Below are 25286 nucleotides of genomic sequence, written 5' to 3' on the forward strand. Positions count from 1 at the left end.
ACCAAAACAAAGGAAAAAGAAAATTACATGGAGAACCCAAAACAAAAGCATGAGACAGAAGCAAAATTTGTGACACATACTTACAAAAACGTGTATGAAATAAAGCAGTAGCCTTAGACGTGTTGCAAATGGTTTATATTGTTTATAAATAATATTTTATATTTAATATTTTATAGCTATATTATCAAACAGAGAGTTCATTCTGAATGTAGATTTTGCATAAAATTTTATTATTGTGTGAATACAGCACTTCGTTTCCATGCACAATGCAGTGCCTCTACTGTTGTCTAAGTGCCACATCAAGCAATGTATTATACAGTGTAGAAAATAAATAAATGTTTTATTCAGCAATAGAGTCATATACACTGCACAAAAAGAAATTTATTCCGCAAGGTGTGTATGTGGCTGCATTATGGGGAAGATGCTGCAGTTTGTGACCACGTTTTTAATGTTGAAATGTATTGAAAACAACAATTATGATTAGATTGTTAGGGTAAACAGACACACACACACACACAAAATTGAGCTCTCACTCAATTAAGTCACGTTTATCTCTTCTCTGACTTGAAGGCATTCTTTATTTGTTTGACTCATCTCTCGTTCTCCACCTCTCTCACGCCTTTCTTCTCCTGGGTTGTTGTTTTATCTGTCATTTTATAACTTCATGCTATCTCTCCCTTTCTGTCATTCTTTTTCCTTTACTAACCTCTCTTTCTCTTTTCACTCGGTTTGCCATCTTACATTCTCTAACGGAATTCAAGTATCTGGACCAACATTTCTCCAGGATCAACACATGATCGCTGTCATGTGATGTCACCTCAGTACTCTTAAGTTACACTATATGGCCAAAAGTATGTGGACACCTGACCATCACACCCATATGTGGACCGTCCCAGAACTGTTGCCACGAAGTTGGCAGCACACAATTGTATAGAATGTCTTTGCATGCTGTAGGATTACAATTTCCCTTCACTGAAACTGAGGCTAAGAGGCCCAAACCTGTTCCAGCATGACAATGCCCCTGTGCACAAAGCGAGCTCCATGAAGACATGGTGTGTGAAGGTTGGAGTGGAAGAACTCGAGTGTCCTGCACAGAGCCCTGACCTCAACCCCACTGAACACCTTTGGGATGAACTGGAACACCGACTGAACCCCAGACCTCCTCACCCAACATCAGTGTCTGATCTCACTAATGCTCTTGTAGCTGAATGAACACAAATCCCCACAGCCACGCTCCAACATCTAGTGGAAAGCCTTCCCAGAAGAGTGGAGCTTATTGTAACAGTGATGGTGATGGCCAGGTGTCCACATACTTTTGGCCATATAGTGTACTTTCCAGTACAGATGCACCAGTTGATATTTACACAGAAGCCCAAACAAGGTCTTTCAGTATTTTGTATCTATAGCTACCTGAAGTTAACTAAGCATATTAGGCAGCTGATAATTCAGCTACATTATTTGCGATCAATTAAAGACTTCCCTTTCTGAAAGGTGATGTATTTTGGAGTGGATGTCTAAACAGCTCAGCTACCGGTGGCTAGCCACACACACCTGATGTTTTTTCTCAACTTTCAGCACACGTTTTTACATATAATCTGGAACTGAGGAATTGCGTAACTCTTCTAATTGCCACATCAATGCATCTGCTTTTAAAAAGCGCTGCTGCCTGCGCAGCTTCCAAAGTTGAACAAAATTCATTGGAATGGTGCAAGGAAGAAAAGCAAACATGGAAATATTTTGTTGCCAACATTCCAATATTGCAATATAACTAAAAATAACAGCATGCCTATTTTTGGGACAATCACTGGTACACAGTGTTACCTGTGGCTGCGTACAGTCAAGAAGCACAAGCAGCTCAAATTCTCAAACTAAGGCAAAAATAAACAATTATCTGCATTATTGATAATCTTATCCAGAGTGCAAGATAAGCTAATCCGCTGATACTAGCTAGAACTGGTGTGAAGAGTGTTATTATGGTTATAGTGTGTGCCGCTAATTATAATCAACGTTTCAGTATTTTCAACACGTAAACATAAACTTAACCTGAAATCGAGAGCTACACAATCACATTCCCGACTTTCCTTGTCTCTCCGATGCAGGAGGTACACACTGATGGCATTAGAGAGAGGTAATTGCTTAAAAGAGATAACAACCAGATGCTGATTTAAAAACAAGTCCAATTCGGAGAAATCTTGTTTTTCTCTAACATGGCTTGTCGTTAAACCCCCCGTGTTCCCCCAGCGAGGGTGTCGGCTTTGCAGATGGTCTCAGCAGGCCGCCTTGCTCTCCTCCAACATTAGCACAGCGTTTTAAACCTCCTCTCAGCACTTTACCTGCACTCAGACACTCAATCACAATGAATCTCACTGACTCACTGTTCACATTGGACAAACCTCACCAACTACCTGCTCCGTCCAATGAATCATACCACGATTTAAAACCTGCAGAGAAACACTGCACACTGATTAATAGTTTGGGAAAAAGGGAAGATACTGAGGTTCTGTTTATTAGATACACATGGACACCTTTCTCATGTTTCCTCTAAAAAATACGGAACATTGAATCTAAAGATTTTTATTACTCACTGCATTTAGTATTACAACGCATTTGAGTGTGAATGTAATGATATAGCATTAGCGCTACACAATGATTTTACAACATAAACCTCAGAAGGTGACATTTTTATCACTTTCTTAAGCAAAGAAAATCATATAGCGGAAATGTCATAACTTTATAGCAAACTGTACTGTTTGAGATTCATTAATATATCTTTATATATCATTTATATATCTTTTCTCGTCACTGCTATTTAGTTGAGTTTCCATTTTGTATGTAACCCAAAATATCTCTCTCTCTCTCACACACACACACACACACACACATTTTGCTAAAAAAAAGGTTAATTTCCCCTAGGTATGGAGACTTTTGGAACACCCTGTAGTTGCATTTAACATTGTGGAATGTCCGTGAAACAATTCCTGTTATAACTTACTTCACAGTGTCTATCTATTAACAGTCATTCCCTGTTAATAAGATGAAAAACTCAGCTTGTCAAGGTACCGAGAAAACGGAAAAGGCAAGCTCATCGGTCCGGAAGATTTTCCTTGACTGTTACAAAGCACTGATGCTGGAGTCTCATTCTATAAAATAATCGTCTCCCAAATGAAAGCTTCATTTTTAATCCATTTATTATTAGCCGTAAGTTATGTTTAGTGTCCACCGTACATGTTTCTGACTTGTCACTTTATTAGGTACTGAATAGCTGCTCTTAATAAATGGGCAGTTCAGGGTGTAATGCGTCTGACAACCACAGACTGTTACAAGGCCGGATTTCCACTCCTCTTTCGTTTGAGTGGGACACATCCCTACACCTCCTGTCACACCGGCTGATTTATGACTCCTGTGATTTATGATCTCCCGTTGTTTGACAGATCAGCTTGACTGACAGGACTCATAGTGGTGGTGTGGAATTAGTTCTGGGCAGAAACTGCAGCTGTAATTTAAAAGAAATAAAGAAACAGACAAAAAAAAAACTAAAAGAGGTTTCCTTTTAGCTACTGAGGTTAAGATTAGGGTTACATTATAGTGTAGCATAGCATTCATTAGCTGCATTAATGAAGTCAACCACTTGGCATACCATAGCAACCACTTAGCAACACCCCAGCAACCACTTAGAATACCATATCAACTGCCTAGTGGCACCCTAGAAACCACCTGGAATACCATACCAACCACATAGCAACAGCCTAGCAACCACCTGGCATAAATAACTTCACAACTACAACCATAACTTAATAACTACAACCATAGCAACCACTTAGCAACACCCCAGCAACCACTTAAAATACCATATCAACTGACTAGCAACACCCTAGAAACCACCTGGAACACCATATCAACCACCTAGCAATAGTCTAGCAACCAACTGGCATAAATAACTTCATAACTATAACTATAATTTCGTAACTATAACCATAGGAACCACTTAGAGTACCATATCAACTGCCTAGCAACCACCTGAAACACCATACCAACCACCTAGCAACTCCATGGCAACCACCTAGCATAAAAAACTTCTATTTTAACTATAACCATAGCAAACCAATTAGAATACCATAGCAACTACCTAGCAGCACCTTCGCAACCACCTGGAACACCATACCAACCACCTAGCAACTCCACGGCAACCACCTAGCAACAGTCTGGCAACCACCTTGCATAAATAACTTTATAACTTTAATTTTATAACTATAACCATAGCAACCAATTAGAATAGCAACTTAGCACCATACCAACCATCCAGCATCTTCACAGAAACCACCTAGCAATAGCCTAGCAACCACTTGGAATAAATAACATCATAACGACATGGTTTAACCTTTGTAATGTTTTAGCTTTTAAAGTTTGTGTTTGTAAGTTTGACTTGGACTGTTTTCCTAAAACACGGACATATGAAATGCCGATGCATCTGTGTTTGTAGATCCTGTATCGGGGTTCTCTTTAACTCTTATTGTGGGCAGTGATTCCAGATGATTCTCTTCATGAGCATAACAATCCAGAGAATGGAAATCTTTTACAGAACTGCTGAGTTTCCCATTTTTTAATATCATATCAACCTTTTGGAGAAACAAACAAACAAACAAAACAACTAAACTACAAATAATGTGTATGTCTTTCCAGAGAAAAAGCACATTTGCTTTGGGGGATTGTTTCACATGAAATAGCCTTCACGCGTAATACTGCTGTCTCCATAGCAACCCTACAAACTATTAGGATCCTGACATGTCACTAGTTTGCTGTACCGTAAAGTGCTGTATACAGCATCTGAAGATGTTAGATGTCTTTCAAGTCTTTCCAGACGTGATTTCTAAAGAAACGCAGGAAATGGAACATGTGTTTCTTGTACAAGTTGTCTGTAAATTCACACAGCCTGTTGTTTTATTACAAAAAAAATCACCTCTTAGACTAATCGAAATCAGATGGAATGCTTTTTTTTCACTCTTCACAAATCGAAGTGCAAAGGGAAGAGGACAAGTGGTAACATATTCACAAACGTGCTTCATTCATTAGTCAAATCCAGCTGTTGAGTCACATCAGGCTAGAATCGTGTTCTCAGTGCAGTCAGCACCTCCTGACAGAAGTCTCAGACTGTTTGCCTTGAGTACGTTAACCACATTAATGAAGCAATAACACATCAGGGTCTGATTCAGATGGACCAAACACGTGTAGTCTCTTTATTAGTGCTGAGCTCAGAACAGAAGTGGGCTCTGACTACGACCATGAACACGCTGTTCTTTCCATCATTGTGCAAGAAATGCGGAACACAGTAACACTTAAAGGTACAGGTGTCAAACTCGAGGCCCACCGGTGAGTCATGAGGCCCTGAAATGTATCGCCCTGTCGAGAGATCCACAAATATGTCAGGGACGAAAAGCACAAAGAAAAGAGAGATGTGAGATTATGCAAAGAAAAGAGATACGAGATTATGCAAAGAATAGAGAGGTGCGAGATTACGCAAAGAATAGAGAGATGCAAGATTACACAAAGAATAGAGATGCAAGATTACATAAAGAAAAGAGAGATGTGAGATTACACAACGAAAAGAGAGACGTGAGATTACACAAAGAAAAGAGAGACACGAGACTACACAAAGAAAAGAGAGACAAGACTACACAAAGAAAAGAGAGACATGAGACTACACAAAGAAAAGAGAGACACGAGACTACACAAAGAAAAGAGAGACACGAGACTACACAAAGAAAAAGAAATGTGAGACTACACAAAGAAAAAGAAATGTGAGACTACACAAAGAAAAGAGAGATGCGAGACTACGCAAAGAAAAGAAATGTGAGACTACACAAAGAAAAGAGAGATGCGAGACTACGCAAAGAAAAGAAATGTGAGACTACACAAAGAAAAAGAAATGTGAGACTACACAAAGAAAAGAGAGATGCAAGACGACACAAAGAAAAGAAATGTGAGACTACACAAAGAAAAGAGAGATGCGAGACTACGCAAAGAAAAGAGAGACACGAGACTACTCAAAGAAAAGATAGACACGAGACTAGGCAAAGAAAAGATAGACGCAAAAGACTACACAAAGAAAAGAAATGTGAGACTACACAAAGAAAAGAAATGTGAGACTACACAAAGAAAAGAGAGACGCGAGACTAGGCAAAGAAAAGATAGACGCGAGACTAGACAAAGAAAAGAGAGACGCAAGACTAGAGATGCGAGATAACGGACATTTTATTAGCAGATATAATCTTATCTGAGTTCTTCTTAAATCTGTTCCTTAACATTCTAGATTTTCATTTATATATTTGCAGAACAATTTTAATCGCTTTGATAAATGTTATTCCCAAAAGCCTAACAGTGGATACAGCTGAATAGTTTCTGTAGCCCTTTATTTTTCTGGAAACATCCTGTTCTACTTTCAGAGCCACGGTTATTAGTCTTATTCGATAGAATAGATAATAGTTAAATAATAATAATAATAATAATAATAATAATAGACTTACATTACGCACCTACAAACGCTCAAAAAAATGCTGCCGAGTTTGACACCCCTGATTTAATGTATGAATGTAAATATCCATTGCAAACCATGTTGACACAGACAAACACACTCATTAAACAACACACACACACATACACACACACACACAAGCCTGTCAATCAGACTGATCTCTAGGGGTTTTAAATCACCCAGTGTGACAGAGAGAGGGAAAAAAAGAAGAAATAATGCATGTGGACCTGATTTACTAAAGTGTTTGTGTCACATGCAGACTTGATTACACCAGTGATAAAGCCGATTTACTAACAGGGGTTATGGAGCATTGTGTCTCTAATAATCATGCAGTCTGGAATGATTCTACAAAATACAGGGTGGAGTCAGTGGAGTCAAATCGATTCATTTCGAACCATTAATGTCATTTATTACAACCTGAATGTCACTTTGTGAACGCCAAGCGAGCATGCATTAAATTTGCAGGAACTTGTTTCACCAGTTAACTCTTTTTAACCAGAGGCCAAAAACACTTTAGTTTCCACCTGTTTTGGGGCTGCTCGTGTTCAGCATTGATGACACACTCCACAATAGGGGTTAATGGCTTATATGAAAGTAGACACTCAGGAATTTAAAAATTTGCAGTTTTTCACAAGTATTCCTTTTTTTTTTACCTAGACTACTAGGTTTAAATGTTATAATATTATTGTGGCAGTTGTTTATGGTGTTTTACTATCAGAAAAGCTGTCTGTGCTGTCTGTTTTATCTCCGTACCAGTGTTATTACAGAGACGTGTGAATTGTTTGCCCAGCAGGGGGCTCACACCAATCCCCTTTCCTATCACCCTGTTCACCAGCAGCTAAACACAGAGTCACAATACTCTACACACAGAAACCCAACAGTATCCTGACTAATCTTATAGCTTACTTGTGGCAATAAAATAATTCATTTGTTTATACTGATTGAAAATGTCCGATACATCAATTAACCGCTAGAAAGGGTTAAAGACAAATATCATACCATTTACAAAGTTTGACTAATTCATTAATTCTTTATTCATCTTCAGCTAGAGCTTTATCTCAGTGGATATGAGGCAGAGGAACATGACAGGGTACCGTGATCTAAATGATGCCTTAGTAAAATACTCAGAAAGTTTCTCAAAATGAGAACTTAATATCAGCGTGGTGAAGGATATTGAAAGCATGACTGCTCCTCTGATGCCAACATTATTTATACAGGAACATTGCTTTGAAGTTTTTTATTCACATCCTGCATCCGGCATTTGAATCACAGTGAAACTAATACTTTTGGTTCACTCTCTTTTTCACATTGCACGTAATTTACATTAACCAAAAAGAAAAAATGAAACACTGGCTGAGCTGAGAAAGTTGTCGTAAAACTTCATTCAAGCAAACATTTGCCAAGTGCGCATAGACAGCACAAAAATCACTCAATAAATTGCAAAGTAGTTATATAAAGAACTCAGTTAAAACATTCTGTGTCACATCCAGCATTTATTTCCCAAATCTAAATTCCAAATCTCCAGCGCTCCAGGGTTTGTATCTCAAAGCTCATTTTAGCAGCTTACATCTACAAAAACTGCTGCAACCCAAAACACACGGCATGTTTGATTCACTTCCTGTGGTCCGGGTGATTCAGAGTCGAGTCACTTTCTCCCTGTACTCGAAATGCACCAGAGTTCACTCAGAAGCGGACTGAGACTACATCACTCAGACGCTCTCAGACCGGTTGTGTTGTTCCGCATCCGAGTGTGATTGCTGTGCTCTCACGTGTGGTACTTTAGACAAGAGCACAGCAATCACACGAGGGTTTGATTGAAAGCTTCATATGTCAAAAAGCATTCTAAGACTATGTCTTTAGACACCTTTAGACTGAACAAGAGATAAGACCTAACTTTGAGGCTACCTTACTAGAGATAAACCATCGTACAGTTTGCGACTTTTTTTTTCCTGAGAGTGTAGAAGCATTAGAAGCTAAATTTGTTTATCTAAACTGAGAGACATGCAGAGAGACTCATTATAATACATAATGATATGATGGAGGCTGGGAGACTATCACCGAATCTGACCCTGAACACACACACACACACACACACACACACACACCCACACTTACTGATTCAGTACCATCTGGTGGTTAATGTAAACTTCATGCTCAGCCACACCATATGCTAATGACGAGCGCTCTTCAGCTGTATCATTCGTTCCGCTGTGTGTTTATATTTTGAGCATTTTTGAAAGCGGTACACGTGTAGGATCTTGTAGGCAGATTGTGATTATTGAGAAGAAGTTTTTTTTTTCCCTGTATTTATTCACAGATCTGATTTATTGGCCTTGTAATGTTACTTATATTTCTTGCTCCTTATCACATATGAGGTCAAATTTCCATTAATTCCAGTCTAGCAGTGCTCTCAGTATCTGTTTCTGTTTAATACAGGAGCATCCTGTGGTCATCACGAAGTTCATTCGTGGAGCCAGAGAGGTCGAAGTGGACGCAGTGGCCAAATCAGGCAAGGTGAGGCAAAATCCTAAACATTAACTAGCATGGGCTGAGTTTCCTAAAAGCATCACAAAGTTAAGAATATCTTAAGTGAGAGTATGTGAGAGAGAGAGAGAGTTCAGTGTGATGCTCACTCTACCATTTTACAATTATCTTTGTGCTGAGATGCTTTTGGGAAACAACCCAAAATGATACGATTCAACAGCCATGTTGTAAAGAGTAAAACACTTCAGGACAGCTGTTATAGAAAAATAATCAACAACGGGGTGTTGTAATGCAGCTGTAACATTGATTATTTTCCACTAAAACATGCCCCAAGTGATTTATTCCTCTCATACCACAGCAGGTTGCCAATGATTACACTTTTTAATTTAAAAAACGAGACATTTTTATCCTTTTATAGTTACATTTAATGTTGTGGAATGCCCTTGAAACAAGTTAATTCCTGTTATTACTTACATTACAGCAGCTATAAACATTCATTCTCTCACCAGGCTGTTTTATCTCTCTTGCTTATCTCTCTTGATTCCCATATCGGAAAACTTACTGACTGACACTGGAGACTCTTTCCATAAATGTTACATAAATTCTATACATTCTAGTCTCTAGATTCTATAGAGATTATATGAATGAGTGGTTAGTACAGAAATGATAATGTATTAGAACGATGCATTAATATAAACGTGATTTGAATTACAACGGCACTAGAAAATGAATCACCGCTTTCGGATTCGACCGATCGGGTTTCTGATTATCACACATGGGTGTTATATGTGTCTGAAACAAAGCTCGTGCCAGAAAGATGTTTACTGGGCAGAGGTCAGACAAACCTGGCTGCAATGAATGAAATTCGGTCAAAAGTGAAGTGTGAAGCACTCCAATCTGATTGAATCCTCGTGTGTGAATCGCAGAGCCACACTAGAGCGACTTCATTATGCAGCAGATGGAGGTTTTCATCTGTTGTGGCTTACCTTCTGGAACAGGGACGTTATCCTCCCATAATAACACCCTTAATGAAAACAAACGTTACACAGCGCATTCGGAATGCACTTATTCTGCGCTCCCCTCTGCTTGTCTCGCCGTGTTTAGCCCGTGCTAATAAACATATATGCAGTATTTTTTTTTATAGAATTGCCTTTTTAATATATGTGCTAATCTCTTATTGATTTTATTTCAACAAGCATTTATTGTTTAATATAGATGTCTGTCTTTATATTCAAGGCAATGCAGTCTTGATATGAGACATTTAAAGTAGCCAATATGGAATGATTTACAAGTGCAGTGTGATAAAACGTGAATTAATATTAAGCAAGTATTTCAGTTTGATTTAAAGAAAAAGAAAAGAAAAGAAAGTATGGAACAGAAAGAGGCCACGCCCACTTCCCTCTAACTGGCAGGTATAAGGAAGTATGAACAGGAAATGAAGTGGGAAATATGACAATGTGTCTAAGAATGTAGTTTTTTTTTTTTTTTAACTTTTAGTTTAACCAGGAAAATCATTAAGAACAAATTCTTGTGTACAGTGGTGGCCACTTGAAGTGGATACACACACAGAGTAGTAGGAGAAAAAATGACAACAAATGATAAATAACAGACAAAAAAAGGTACCAAGTACTGCATACACACACACACACACACACACACACGCACACTTTTATAATAATATAAGTGCTTGTTTAACCAGAAAACTGGTACATCCTTCAGTAAAAGTGTCCTTAAAAGATTTTTTTAAATGGAAACAGGGATAAATTGAGCATATTTATTATACAGTATACTTAGATTTAACGTTTTTGTAGCTTATATTGAGGGGGAACAGTGGCTTAGTGGTTAGCCTGTTTGCCTCGCACCTACGGGGTTGGGGCTTTGAATCCCGCCTATGTCCTGCGTGCACGGAGCTTGCATGTTCTCTCTGTGCTTAGGGGGTTTCCTCCCCCAGTCCAAAGACATGCACTGTAGGCTGATTGTCATCTCTAAGTTGTCCATATTGTGTGAGAATGTGCACCTGTCCAGGGTGTCAAAGTTCCCTGGAATAGGCTCCAGGCTCCCTGTGACCATGTGTAGGAAAAATGGATGGATAGATCGTAGCTTATCTCAGTCCTTTGCAAATGTTTAACTGTAACAGCTGTTTAATAAATATAGAGAGAATGCCGTTATAAAAATAGTATTAAAATGCTGTGCGTATGGTGTCAGATGTCCGGATCCATTTAGTCCTCATCGCTTCTTGACTTTTTCCCCAGTACACACGGGTTTAAATCAGTGTAGCTGTAAATCATAAATATTAAGTGCAGTTCTAATCAGTCTGTCTTTACACATCTGTTATTTGACTATTTATGTGATTGATAAGAATAATGTGAACTGGTTGGTTACCTACACATTCCTACAGCATTGTTTACTTATCTTAAACAGATTTAGTTTCTCAAAGATGGTCGTAGTTTAACGATAAAGCTTTTATTGTTGTGGTATACGGAGAGTGCCGTAATAATTCTGCAAATGGTACAGAACAGGTGCCTAAGATGCGAAGCCTGCGGCAGAGCCATTTTAAAGACTGTTAATCAGCACTTTTCTTAAATGTCTTTGTTTTACCAACGTGAAGAAGCAGCAGTGACGCTCCTCCTTTAGCATTAGATTGGCTTATGTGTAAGAACTTTAACAGTAGCTTTCCACTTCATTCACCTGGCATCCATCATATGTGTTGGCAGTTAATCAGTGAAGGAGGAAATGGAGCTTGGAGTAAAAGTGAAATAAAAGTAAATGCAGAGCATAGATAAGTAAAGAGTAAAACACTTGGGGATGTGCTGTTATAGGAAAATAATCAACACTGGAGTGGAGTGATGAAGTGAGGTTACTGTTCCCACCCTGAATGCACGCTCTGAGGTGTTTAATTCCTCTTATATCACAGCAATTTGCAAATGCTTTCTTTTTTTTTATTATTTATTGTGAAACGACATCATACTTTTTTTTTTATCCATTTATGGTTACATTTAATGTTGTGGAACAGTGTTGCTTCTGTACACTATACAGAAAACTTCACAATATCAACAATTATCGTTTTTTCTTTGTTAAATAACAAAACAGTTTTTAATCTGTTTATTATTAGTCTTAGATTATGTAGATCATTTGATATACAAGTCCCTGGATAAGTTGTTACTATAGAAACGATAACATCAGAACGAGTGCATTAATGTAAACCTTTAGCATAGTCCTTTATACCAAGCGTGTTTGAATGCTAGAATCTGATTGGTCAGAAGGTGTGCATTGTTTTTGTAACAGCACGGCTTGGAAAGTAGTTCCAGCTATAACATGAACGACAGGTTAATATTAATGCGCTGGTTCTAACACGTTATTGTTTATATAGTAACAACTCACTCAAAGGAACCTGTTCGGTGGACGTTCCACATAATCTAAGATTCAAAAATTAGTTGTTTAACAAAGTAAAATGTATAAATATTGATGTGAATTTTTTTTTAGGAGATTTTTTATTTAAATTTATGGAAGGTGTCAGTGCTTTGTAACAGTCACGGTGCATTGCGAAGATTATCAGCATAGGAAAGTCTTCAGGAGAGAGGAGTTTATGCTTTCTGGTTTCTGGGTAAAATGACGAGAGAGAGAGAGAGAGAGAGAGAGAGAGAAGGAGATGCTGGTTAGGGAGCGACTGTTTATCACGGTTATAAAGTAAGTGAGAACAGGAACTAACTTGTCTCTCAGATATTCCACAACATTAAATCTACCTATAAACTGCTAAAGTGTGCCATGCATTGTGCAATATTAAATTAAACATTAAAAATTAACCATCTTATAAGCAGAATAACACACTCCAGACCATGCTGTTATACAAAAATAATGCACAATCAGGGATAACCGTATATAACAGTATGTTGTGTGTTATTCCTTACTTAATCAACATCTTCTGACCAATCAGATTCCAGAACTCGGCAGTGCTGTGGTGTATATTTGAATAAGTCTTGCTCAGTTTTAAAGTGCAGTATAGTAATGTTGTCTAGGATCCTGCTCCTTAAGCACAATATGTAAATTGTTCTTTAGAAAACAACTCAAACCTGGAACAATAAGCAGTGGCTGCAAGCTGCAGCACCTCCATGTAGGTTTACTTATTGCTTCCTGATAAAGGGAAAGCAAGGGACATATAAATTGTTTCATGTGTAATCCCTCATCTTTGGTGTGTATTTTTTTCCTATTTAAAAATTGTTTATGTGGGGAAAAAACTGTAGTATACCTCAGTTTTATTAATGTGGAAAAACATCTGAGATGCAAAGATATTCATACGTTACAGTGGAACTGTTTGCTATATTATAGTTCAGTTTTCAAACTTTAACTCAAAACAGACTTTTCTTGTTCGCAATTTTTGACTTTTTTGTTGACTAGGGAATTTGCTTGTTTCATTAACACCTCCTTTACGCTATAAGCAGGAAAAGGAAGAACATTTAGTGTTTCTGCTGATTTAATATGTGATGTCCTTGCAGGTTCTGGCTCACGCCATTACGGAGCACGTGGAGGACGCCGGCGTCCACTCAGGAGACGCCACTTTAATGCTGCCCACCCAGACCATCAGTCAAGGAGCTCTGGAGAAGGTCACAGCTCTTTTCTACTTACTTTCTTTTTTTTAATGAAATTTGTTCATTTTGAGCCAGTCTCAGCGAAATTCATACACGTGATTAACTATATCTATAGATATACAGTTACAGTCTTTAAATATGAAATCATAAGAAAGAAATAAGGCCATGAATCTGATAAGACATTTCACATCTAAAACTCATTCGATATGGAACATTTGTAGTTTAAGATTGGACCCTTCTCTTTGATCAAGTGACACGCCGCCCGCTTCTGCCTCCTCCGGATCAAACTCAGTTTGTCAAATCAAAGTTTCCTTCGCGTTTAGTTTCCGTAATGTCTTCCTCTCTGCATTCCATCCAGCGCCGGTGACGGGGCATGCAGAGCCTCGACAGTGACGGATGTGCTCTCAGCCTCCTCTGCATACGCACAGATTTTAACCTGAGTTATGGGTTCGTAAGGTTTTGTGTAATTTTTTTTTTCCTTTGGCTGTTTTCAGGTGAAGACGGCCACACGGAAAATTGCAAAGGCGTTCGAGATTTCAGGGCCGTTTAACACTCAGTTTCTGGTGAAAAGCAATGATGTCATGGTAAGTTATTGCTGCTCTACTCACCATGAAAACTCTGAGACCACATTGAAAATCTATTCATTTAAAGTTGGAAATAAATAGAAGGTTTTAGAATTTTGAAATGTTTAAAACAAACAGTGTAAATGTTCAAAGTCTTAAATATTTAATGTTCAAGATTCTGCACTGTTTCTAGATTCTTATTTAAATGTGGGCTTTACGGTTTTTAGGAAACTTGATAAGCTGCAATTTTTGTCTTAATAATTCAAGAAAGGGTAAAAAGAGAGGCTGGTGATGGAACGAGCTAAGAGTTCAGAACTGCCATAATGTAAGGGAGAACAGGTACTAACTTGTTTTGCAGAAAATCCAATGTAAATTAAATGTAAGTATAATTGGATCAAAAGTATGATGTGTCATTCTTTACTAACTGAAAAAAAAAAAAGTGTTGCCTGATTGGTGTGGGATAAGAGGAGCATGTGCTATTATTGGAAAATAATCAACTTTGGTACAGTAACCTTAACTGTTCTCCATCACACCACCCTGTCGTTGATTATTTTCCTATGACAGCATATCCCCAGTGTTTCACTGCATACTTATGGCACAATTTATTACTCAGTGACTCATTATTAATAAATTTCCTGCTTTGAGTGCTTTTAAAATGTATGAGATCTTTTGTTAAGACTTTAAATGTAAGCTGGATTGTTTTAAACAATTTTTATACTTCAAGGCAAAAATGCTAACAGTCACATATACCTACATTCATGACCAAATAACGTACCGCTTCCATTCAGTATAACTAGTGTACATTGTTAGTGATCTTTAGCTCCCAGGACCTGGCACTTGGTTCATGCTTAAAATGAGTTTCACAGTATTTACTGAATCACTCAGAAGTTGCTGAATATTATGCATTAAGATGCATGATTACGTAATGAGCTGGGAGATTAAGGGGAGTGTAATCAGAGTTTCTGACCTCCTCAGGTGATCGAGTGTAACCTGCGTGCCTCACGCTCCTTCCCGTTTGTGTCTAAAACCATCGGTGTGGACTTGATTAACGTGGCGACCCAGGTGATGGTGGGAGAACCGCTAAACGAGTCTGTGCTCCCCACGCTGGAAAGCCCCATCATTCCTGTAGACTACGTTGGCATTAAGGTATGTGTGTGTGCTATTAGAGCGATGGACAGTTTTACAGTATTGCTTTCATTTTCATGCCTCTTTAAATGATCTTTGAATGCCCTTATCCTTTTTACAGAACTTTAATTACCGCTCAAGCCCTAATATCATTCACCCATTTTTCAAACATCCTCAGTGTGAGAACTATAGCCGTTATTAACTGCACAAATGATAATGTAATTAATGTGAAAGTGAGACTGATACCTCGCTCTCCAATTAAAAAACTTGTACTCTCCAGACACTTTTCACCGTCTCACAGCATTCAATTCGTCTTTAAATGACACGGGCGGCGGGGAGCTTCACGCGTCTCCAGCTAGGTGTTAAATTACCAGGAGTGGTTGAGACACTGACTTGTATCAGTAGGTTTGGAATTGTAGTCTAGGGCACTTGCTGCTTGAGCGCTGTCTCTGCTCTCCCAAAGTAATTTCCGGTATAATTACGGAAGAGTGGAAGTACAATGGCCGTGATGAGGAGGCAATCGCGCAGGAATAATCCTCTTCTCCTGCCACTCTCCAAGTTTTAAACACCCGGCTCGGCTGCTGAGAGGAATAGCAAACGTGGCTGTGAATATTCTAGAGGCCTGTGGAGAGGTGGAGCTTCAAACAGGGAAGCTGGGAAACAGAACACCAGATCTGTCGCATGGAAATATGTGAAATATGTGGAACAATAACAATCCCTTATATTTTTTTATTTTCCTTCACATTCTTCTTCAAGAGCTTTATTAAGCTGAACAGTGAGGTTCTGGGTGTAAAATGTCATTTCCAATCACCTGAACAAGTGTAACACAATGACACTATATGTATTTATACCTGTGTTTCTGTACCACTAAGGTTTTTTTTTTTTTAATGTAATTATTATAGAAATGTGTTATTATATTGATTTGTATATGGTTTGGATATTTTGTAATGAATTTAGTCAGTTCTGTTTCTCAAAATATAAACAAATCAGTAGCCTAATTTTAACCACCATGACCCTGACCAGGAACTTGAATGCTGTAAATTCATGTGGTCTTTCTTTGTCCAGCCAGCTTCATATCTGACCACGCACTAACGCTCGCATGACCCTAGTCCTGATGCACCCCTCTGGTCTCATTAAATACATTATAACTAATATAAAAACTTACAGAACTAAACGCTTTTATGTTTCTGACAAAGTTTAGGATGTGTTTGCATCCTCAACAAAAAGTCAGCAAGTCATTGGTCAACATTTTAGTTAAGAGCTAAACAAAAGATATTCAAGTCTGGCTAGTGTCTTTATATGTTTAACCATATGCCGGCTGTTCCATATAGAGAGTTATATGACATCTTTTCTCTGCGCGGAGGCATAACTAATAACCCAGACACAAAATCTGCTCATCCTGCACACCCTGGCAGCTGATTTGTCCACCTCTGGAAGGTCATGAATACTTGTGGAAACAAAGCCAGTGCAAATGTGGCCAGTTCAGTTCTATTAGAATGACTGTATGTAGTATAATGTTGCCAAAACTCACTCTATTTCTGTCTTTCTCTCCCAATACCTGAATGCTATCTTGCTTTCTCTTTAAGCATGCTCATAGCTTGGTACCCTAGATTTGGCCAGACAAATGAAAGCCTCTTCCCTCTGAGAGTAACATCTTTATTATAAATAATGCCTAATATTGGAAGATTTATGACAAACTTTGAATGAACTCCATAAACAGTGTATATGGTATTCATTTATTTTTCAATTATTATTGTTTTTTTTTTCCCCCCCACATTTCTATAGAAACCCAGTTTCCTTCTGACAGCACACAAACACACAGACACATACCTGCAGTTGTGTAGTACATTGTCATAATGCATGCAGCACTCACACACACACACACACACACACACACACACACACACACACTGACAGCCATCGCACTGTCTGACAAATGCTCCTGCCACTGTGGGTTTGCTTGCTTGTAAACACGTCGGAATGTGTGAATATATTACGCTTTCTCTCCGGATCTTTCTCTCGGACGCTGTCTCATCTCATCTTCCAGTAACAGACGTTCCAAACAGCTTCAGAACTCCAGTGCCCAGAGACAGCATTGTGTGCTGGGTATTTCTGTGCTCTGTCTTCTCTCCAGCTCAGGGAAAAACGCATGCGAACATGGATTTTCTCAGCCTAACAAGCCCCTACTGTGCGCTTTGCTTTGTCTTCCTGAAGTGCGCAACGAATGCTGTTTAAATTACAGCTCGTGGAGGAAAAGTAGTTTGGAGGGGAAACACAATGTGACTACATGCTCAGGCTTTTCTGAGGTCATGGAAAGGTTGTGTTTCTTTCTTGCACAGTGTGTTTATTCCACTGTGGAAGTTCATACGATGACCCTTAAGACTTTGAAATATATATTTTCCATAATATCTTTTCATTACGAAAAAGCTTGTGCTCACTGACGATGAATCATCAGTTGCCCTAGCTGCAAACATTTCTAACGGTATTAGAGAGGAAAAGAGACATGGTGTATCACTATGTCAGGGTCTTTGACTCAAGTCTAATGCGGTTTAGCACTTTTCTTATACAGGCACGCCTAATTCAATTAAATCGGAGCTATTTAGAGCAAAGAGACGATTAAACTGCACACTGTGCAGATCCTCCAGGACTAAAGTCGGAGAACTCCAGAGGGTCTTTACTTGATGACTTTCCCTTAATTTAATTTTGCTACACTATTGATTTTTGCTCTCCCAGGAGTCTTTTTGGTCGTCAATAATGAGGGAGGCATTTTACCAAGAAATCTGCCTGTGGTTGGATCACATCTAATTGTTCATGCTGTTAAAAAAAGAAGATCATGGATGTCAGTTCTGAGCCAGGATACCTATTTTAAAAACCCATCAAATTTAGATCAGCATTTATCACATCCAAATACACTACATGGCCTATGGGCACCTGACCATCACACCCATATTTGGAACATTCCAGATCTGTTGCCATAAAGTTCGAAGCACATAATTGTGTAGAATGTATTTGTATGCTGTAGCATTACAATTTCCCTTCACTGGAGCTAAGAGGACCTAACCTGTTCCAGCATGACAATGCCCCTGTGCACAAAGCGAGCTCCATGAAGACATGGTGTGTGAAGGTTGGAGTGGAAGAACTCGAGTGTCCTGCACAGAGTCCCGACCTCAACCCCACTGAACACCTTTGGGATAAACTGGAACACTGACTGCACCCCAGACCTCCTCACCAACATCAGTGCCTGATGTCACTAAATCTGAGCAAAGGAAACCAAAACTGAGGGCATGGAGGAAAACAGAAGAAGGGATAAAACTAGTGAGGGGACAGAAGAGTGATGAATCCACATAACATTATTTACAGGAAAAATATGATTTTGAGTGAGGTAGACCATTCCAGCTACATTAGCAACATAGTTCCCTTTCTAAAGAAGCAAACTTGAGGAACATTGGGACTACATTTGGGGCGAGTAGAAACTAAAACCGAGCTTGATGTGTTGACAGAATCGTCCCTGAGTACTCGGTATTTGTTGCGATCACGCACAGCGTGTTGGTGTGGTCTACCTTGTCCTGATGAGAATCTTTAATGGATGCGTCCCCGGGCACAGCAGGATTAGTGTGAGATGCTGGTGTTTATTATCCTCCTCACATTAACATTCATAAGTGAGGCTGGCTTATTCAGAGCTGATTAGACTGTTTCAAGGATGTGTTCCCCCAGTGGCCTGGACGTGACTACTCAGATCGAACCGGGGACGCAAATCACCTGCTCCACCCTCCCTTGTCTCATCTCCGCTCCACCCCCACCTCTCCATCCACTATACCTCCTCACTTCTGTCTCCTCTCTGTTCCATCCTGTTTCTCTCATGTCACTTTACTCTTCTGTCCCCTCACTCTTCTTTCTCCTCACACTTGTCCCCTCACTCTTCTTTCTCTTCACACTTCTGTCCCCTCACTCTTCTTTCTCCTCACACTTCTGTCCCCTCACTCTTCTCTTCCCTCTCTTTCCTGTTCCCTCACACTTCTGTCTCCTCAATCTTCTGTTCCCTCAATAATTTGTTCCCTCACTCTTCTATTCTCTCATTTTTCTACCCCTTCATTCTTCTGCCTCTTCATTCTCCTGTCCCATTAATTTTCTGTCCCCTCACTCTTCTGTTCCCTCATTCTCCTTTACCCTCACTCTCCTATCCCCCATTCTTCTGTAATCTAATTCTTCTGTTTTCTCTTTCTCCAGTCCCATCATTTGCCCATCCTCTTGTTCTACCGGTCACCCCATTCTCCTGTCCCCTTGCTTTTCCATCCACTCATTCTCCTGTCCCATCACTCCTCTGTTCCCTCATTCTTCCATTCCCTTACTCTCTTGTCTCCTCACTCTTCTCTCCCCTCATTCTTCTGTCCCCTCACTCTTCTCTTATGTTCCCTCATTATAATGTTCCCCCGCTCTCCTGTCTCTTCATTATTCTGTTCCCTCCCTCTTCTGTCTCCTCATTCTTCTGTCCCCTTATTCTCCTGTCCTATCATTCTGCTGTCTCATAATGTATCTGCTCTCTCATCCTCCTGTCCCCTCATTCTCCTGTACCTTCATTCTTCTGTCCCCTCACTCTGCTGTGCCATCATCCTTCTTTCCCCTCGTTCTCATATCTCCTCACTCTTTTGTCCCCTCACTTCCACACCCTGTGTCTTAAACACCCCCCCCCCCCCACCCCCCCCCCCCCCCCCACCCACCAACACACACACACACACACACACACACACACACACACTTTACACACAAATTATTCCTGTCTCCTTTACTAGGACAATTATATTGTCCTCTTTTTTGTCTGTCCACTCAATCATGTTTTTCCTTTGTTTCTGTCCTAGGTCTCTCTGAATTTCCTGTCCATATTGTCCAACCCCTCTTTCCTTTTCTGTCTAGAATTCCCATTTCTCCCGTCTTCTTTCCTCCATCATCGTGACCTGTCCACTCACCACTCTGTCCCTTTTTTCTCTCATTTTATCCTTTCACTCCTCTGTCCCCTTATACTTACATCCTATCACTTTTTGCTCCTTCTCTCTCCTGTCCCATCTTTTTTCCTCTCTTACATTTGCTCCATTTCCCTCTGCCCTCCTAGTTTTCCTCTGTCTCATTTTTCCACATCACAGGTCCGCTATTCTCCGTTCCCTCTCCGTTCTGCCCTTATTATTCCTTGCCCCTCATCTGTTCCATTTTCTCTCTTTCTTTATCCTTTCTTTATCCCTTCTCTCCACTTTTTCATCTCCTAGTTTTCTTCTCATGTACTTTTTTATTTTCTGTTTCCCCTCTCAAAGGTTCCGTCTCCTCTCCTTCCTTATCAACCATCCTCTATTTTCCATCCCGTCTCCTTCTGTTCCTCTCCTCCTTAAGGTAACAAAAGCTGTCTGTCTCTAATTGAGGTGATAAGGACAAACCACCCCAAAGGGCAGTCAGCCAACACTTCTCAAACGCAGTTAAGTACAACCGCTGACCGGTTTTGTCCCGTTCCAAAAAATAAGAAGGGGAAAAAGGTCGCCTGCTACGCTCTCCTTTCATGTCGAAAGTCTCTGATAGCAGCCTGTCATCACTGCTGAATAACAAACAGCCACTTAAGAAGCTCTCTCTGCATTCCTTCTTCTTCTCAGCTTAATGCAGGAGCGTTTTCTCAGTGTCAGTTTAAATGTCAGCATGGAGAAAGTGATTCCTATCACAGTGGGGTTGTTAGTGGTGTAATAAAGGACAAACAAACAGGCATTGTGGTGGCTCGTAGAAGTAGTTGTTTCTCCAATGAAAATGTGGGTGGGTTTGAGGTTTCCACACATATTTTCACATTTCTACCTGTAGGTGGCAGTGGAATGAAAGATTTGCAGTATTTGACTTTAAGTGTCCATTTTGCACATTGGTTTTGATTTCAGCCTTTCAGTAATATTATTATCTGGATATTTTTAGCTAAAATGTTCAACACAGCAGAAATCTAAATGAAATATCACACTACTGCTTTCAAAACAATCCCCCCCCTTCCCTCTCTCTCTCTCTCTCTCTCTCTCTCTCTCTCTGTGTCTCACTCTGTCTAGGCACCGATGTTTTCCTGGCCGCGTCTGAGAGATGCTGACCCTGTCCTGCGCTGTGAGATGGCCTCCACCGGAGAGGTCCAGAGACTCTATTCCTCCTAATCAGATGTCTTTCATCTTGAATCTGTTTAGTGTCCAGTGGGCCATGTCTCTGCACACGGCTGTATAGTTACTCAGTAAAAGGAAGAGTAATGAGCTGTGCTTCATAGTTTCATTATCACTGCAAAAGGGACTGAGCTCATCCTCTTTCCACCTCTCATTTCCTCTCATTTCCTCTTCTTCTCTTCTCTTCTCTTCTCTTCTCTTCTCTTCTCTTCTCTTCTGGCCTATTCTCTCATTTGTTTTCCATCTTTTCTGTTTTCCTTTCTCCTCTGCTAATTATCTCTTCTCTTTTTATGTCCACTCTTCTCCTTTCCACTCATTTCCTCTTCTCTTCTCTTCTCTTCTCTTCTCTCTTTTTCTTTTGTTTCTTCTTTTGTATGTATCTCTTCCCTTCTCAATTTTTTTCTTCTTTCTTTTCTACTATGTCTCTATTCTCTTCTTTCCTCTTCTCCATCTCTTCGTCTCTAGCTGACTAATAGTGAATCACGCCATTGCAATACCTGCTGCAGTTTAATTGCTTCAAGATGCTTTCAGCTCCATTGTGTTGTTATTGTTGTTGTTGTAGAAGATGATGATGACGATGACAATAACACTGTCTCTCTGTGCAGGTCGCTTGCTTTGGACCAAATATCTACTCAGCCTTTTTAAAGGCGATGCTCTCCACAGGGTTCAAACTGCCTCAGAGAGGAATCCTCATCGGTATCCAGGTGAGTGAGTGGAGCAGTGCTACAGCAGGACAACACCTCCCTCATCTCCATCTCTCTGCCTGTGTGGTTTATCTTTGTTTCTGCTTCAGTCGGTGAAAGCTAACAGTCATTATCCCTCATCAGTGTGTGACTGCTCTGTGTGCCACTCTCGTTCACTCATTATGTTAGGCGTTTATCTCCTTTTTAAGTGCTAGGTACTCAGAAGGCATGAAGCTGGACCATGCAGAACGTACTCTGGACCTTTTCAACACAACTCTATACCTCTTTTCACATTTTACCTCTTTTCACCTGAGGGAGTGCTGCCATTTTAGCACCATTCAAAACTTTATGTCTACATCACCATACACTCGTCTCAAAGGACACTGCAACACCACATCAACACTGACAGGTTTATTTCAGTATGCGTAAAATATTATATACCGATCAGGCTGGAACTGCATTACCAACTGAATCATTACTAACATACTGTTCTACTTTGAAACTTTGGAAGACTTGAGTCTGAGAAAGGCATTCAGATTCTAGATTTTTTTTAGCTCTGCGATGTCGTTTGTCTGTTTTTTTTAGATGAAAGAGTCATATATTATCAGAAACCACAGAAACTATCCACAATGTGATCTATGAAGAGTGTGTGAGAATTCAGCACCTGGTAGCTGTAACCCTTTCCTTCCAGCCACTCTATGGAAATAGGCCTTGAACTTTTCCTCAGTGTTACAACCAGCAACTGGAATTGATTGGGATTTATCATTTGATTTGCACAACAAGTGCAAAATATTTCTTATTGTGAAACAAAGGTTAAGCAAAAAAAGCAAACATTTGATGGTTGCATAAGTATTCACCCCCTTGGCTGCAACGCGAGCTGCAAGTCTTCTGGGATATATGTCTATCGGCTTTGCAAATCTGGATATTTTTACACCTTCTTCTTGGCAGACTTGCTCCAGCTCTGCCAGATTGAATTGAGACTGTTGGTGAACAGCAATTTTCAAGTCAAAAGGCAAAATAATTTTGCAAACTATGTTATCCACGCCAACCCTCAATATTATGGGATATTCATGGTTATATAATCCCAATTAAATCTATTTCGGTTCCAGCTTGTAACACTACAAAATGTGGAAAAGTTCATCAGGGTGAATACTCATGCAAGACAATGAACATTAGATTTGTACATCCAGTGCAAACAAACTTCAGAAACCAAACAAACCTTGGCTGATCGACTACACTTCGCATGTGTTGTATTCACATAAAAGCAATCAAATAAATTGGTTCCCGGAAAGGTTGAAAGCCACAGTGGATAAAATAGTTGCTCTGAATTTGGAAACTGTTCACAAATTCAGGTTAACAATTCTACCATGCATTCGGAATAATTTACAATTCAGAAATTCATTAGCGAGCCAACTGGGCGAGGGAATGCTCCCAGTCTCGTTTTTTGTTTGCTGGTAAACATAATTGTCTAGGCTAAAGAATGTTGGTTACCATAATGCAATGGGGTTAGCTAGTTAAAAACATTAATGTAGACTAAGGAAAATAAATGATTATATGATCATGGAGCACATTGCATTTGTCCCCTTTTATCGGCCAACTTTTCAGCCATGAGATTGAGATGTAGTGGTCTGTCTTACATAAAAAAAAGATATTATTTGAGGCTGGCTAACATTGTTATTTTCTCATGACCTGTTTAACCATGAGGTGGCTGCATGTTGTGCTAGCAGGCAAGTTACATTAACAGCTTTAATTAGCATGTACACCAGCCAGGTGATTTAACATGCCTCCTATAAGGCAGCTATGTATTGACCAAGGACAGGGCAATCAGACCAGGCCAAAAAATCAGTCAGGCCCCGCCCTCAGAGCTGTGCAGAGAAATAAACGATAAGATTACTGAGATGAGAAGGAGGTGATGAGGACAAAGTGCTCAGAAATCACTGAAGTGGGAATTGAATTAGATAAACCACAAAACGGCGAAGTGTCCAAGGTTATTCAGAATGGTGTAGATGGGAACGCAGACAGCAGGTGATAAAGACGATGTGTGTGTAGATTCTCTGATTTGAGTCACTTGTTGGTTTGATTGGCAAAAGTGCAGGGACATTCATCTTAGTGCATGCAGGAAATTTTAAATTTTAAAAAGAGCTTCTAATTAACAGAACATGGAATAAAGCCAGTTTTACACCGTGCAAATTCAGTGGCCTTTGAAGATTGTCATCCTGTACATAATGATCCTAATGAAATCTCAGCTGGATTCTGTATCAACTTCAGATTGTTAGATCAAGATCCTCTAACGATAGACCTGTGATTAAAGAAAATTAGTATGTTCTCTGTTACGTCATCAAGCAGCGTGATCTGGGCTCAAGCAGAAAACAGAAACAAGTAGTAAGATAAACATATAATTGGTATAATAGTAGCAATATTATGCCTATAGAAAATAGTTTGGAGCCTTTAAAAAAAGGACAAAAAGAATAAAACATGGAATGCCCATTCTTCAAAGTGAGCTTGAGGTAATAAAGATATTTTTTATTTTTCTGCCCATTAGCATGGGTAATAGCTTTACCACTCACTGAGGGGCCAGGCATGTTGGCATTAATTGATTAATATTAATTAATGTGAGCAAGTCAGTATTTTAAATGCCATCCAGTGCTGTCCTCCTATTGGTGTCTTTTAGATGAGTGTTGTAGCAGCACTCATACTTTGAGACTTTAATCAAAATTTCTTTATCGTCATAGCAGTGGTACTAAATCAGCCTCTCATCTCAAATCGTGACTAAAGAATTCTCAAGACAAGGCTTTCTATGAAATAGAGTAGAATTATTCAATTCTTATTTGTCAAATTAACCCCATGTTTTACCTTTAAAGTCTAACAAACTCACTAATTATATCCACAGTATTTTCTGTCCCTAAATATATCCTAAATCTGCACGCTCAGTCCTCCCACTTAAATTGCCATCTGAAGGCACATTCACATGGAACTTTTCAATGGAAATATTGCAAGCGCAGCATTTCCCGAGCTACAATTTAACAGTCTTCCAGTAGTTAGTCGTGCATGTCTTCCCTGAGAAAGTGTAACATGTTAAATTGGGTAGATAATTAGATCAATTAAGAACAAACTAAGCAAATCTGGTGATTTAATCACTTCAGAGAAGACTG

At 39.5% G+C, this 25286-nt stretch overlaps 1 protein-coding gene across 1 annotated transcript in view; it reads left to right on the forward strand.

The window, feature by feature from the left end:
• cps1 (carbamoyl-phosphate synthase 1, mitochondrial) overlaps positions 1–25286 on the forward strand; it is an 80660-nt gene that overhangs the window by 48152 nt on the left and 7222 nt on the right. Inside the window, exons 29-34 of the mRNA XM_026912908.3 lie at positions 8966–9043; positions 13507–13614; positions 14094–14183; positions 15138–15308; positions 21350–21424; positions 22057–22155. Coding sequence (XP_026768709.3) covers positions 8966–9043; positions 13507–13614; positions 14094–14183; positions 15138–15308; positions 21350–21424; positions 22057–22155 — 621 coding nt within the window. The remainder of the gene's footprint in view (positions 1–8965; positions 9044–13506; positions 13615–14093; positions 14184–15137; positions 15309–21349; positions 21425–22056; positions 22156–25286) is intronic.

This window comes from Pangasianodon hypophthalmus, chromosome 5 (genome assembly GCF_027358585.1).
Source record: "Pangasianodon hypophthalmus isolate fPanHyp1 chromosome 5, fPanHyp1.pri, whole genome shotgun sequence".
In the NCBI taxonomy this organism is placed as follows: Eukaryota; Metazoa; Chordata; class Actinopteri; order Siluriformes; family Pangasiidae; genus Pangasianodon; species Pangasianodon hypophthalmus.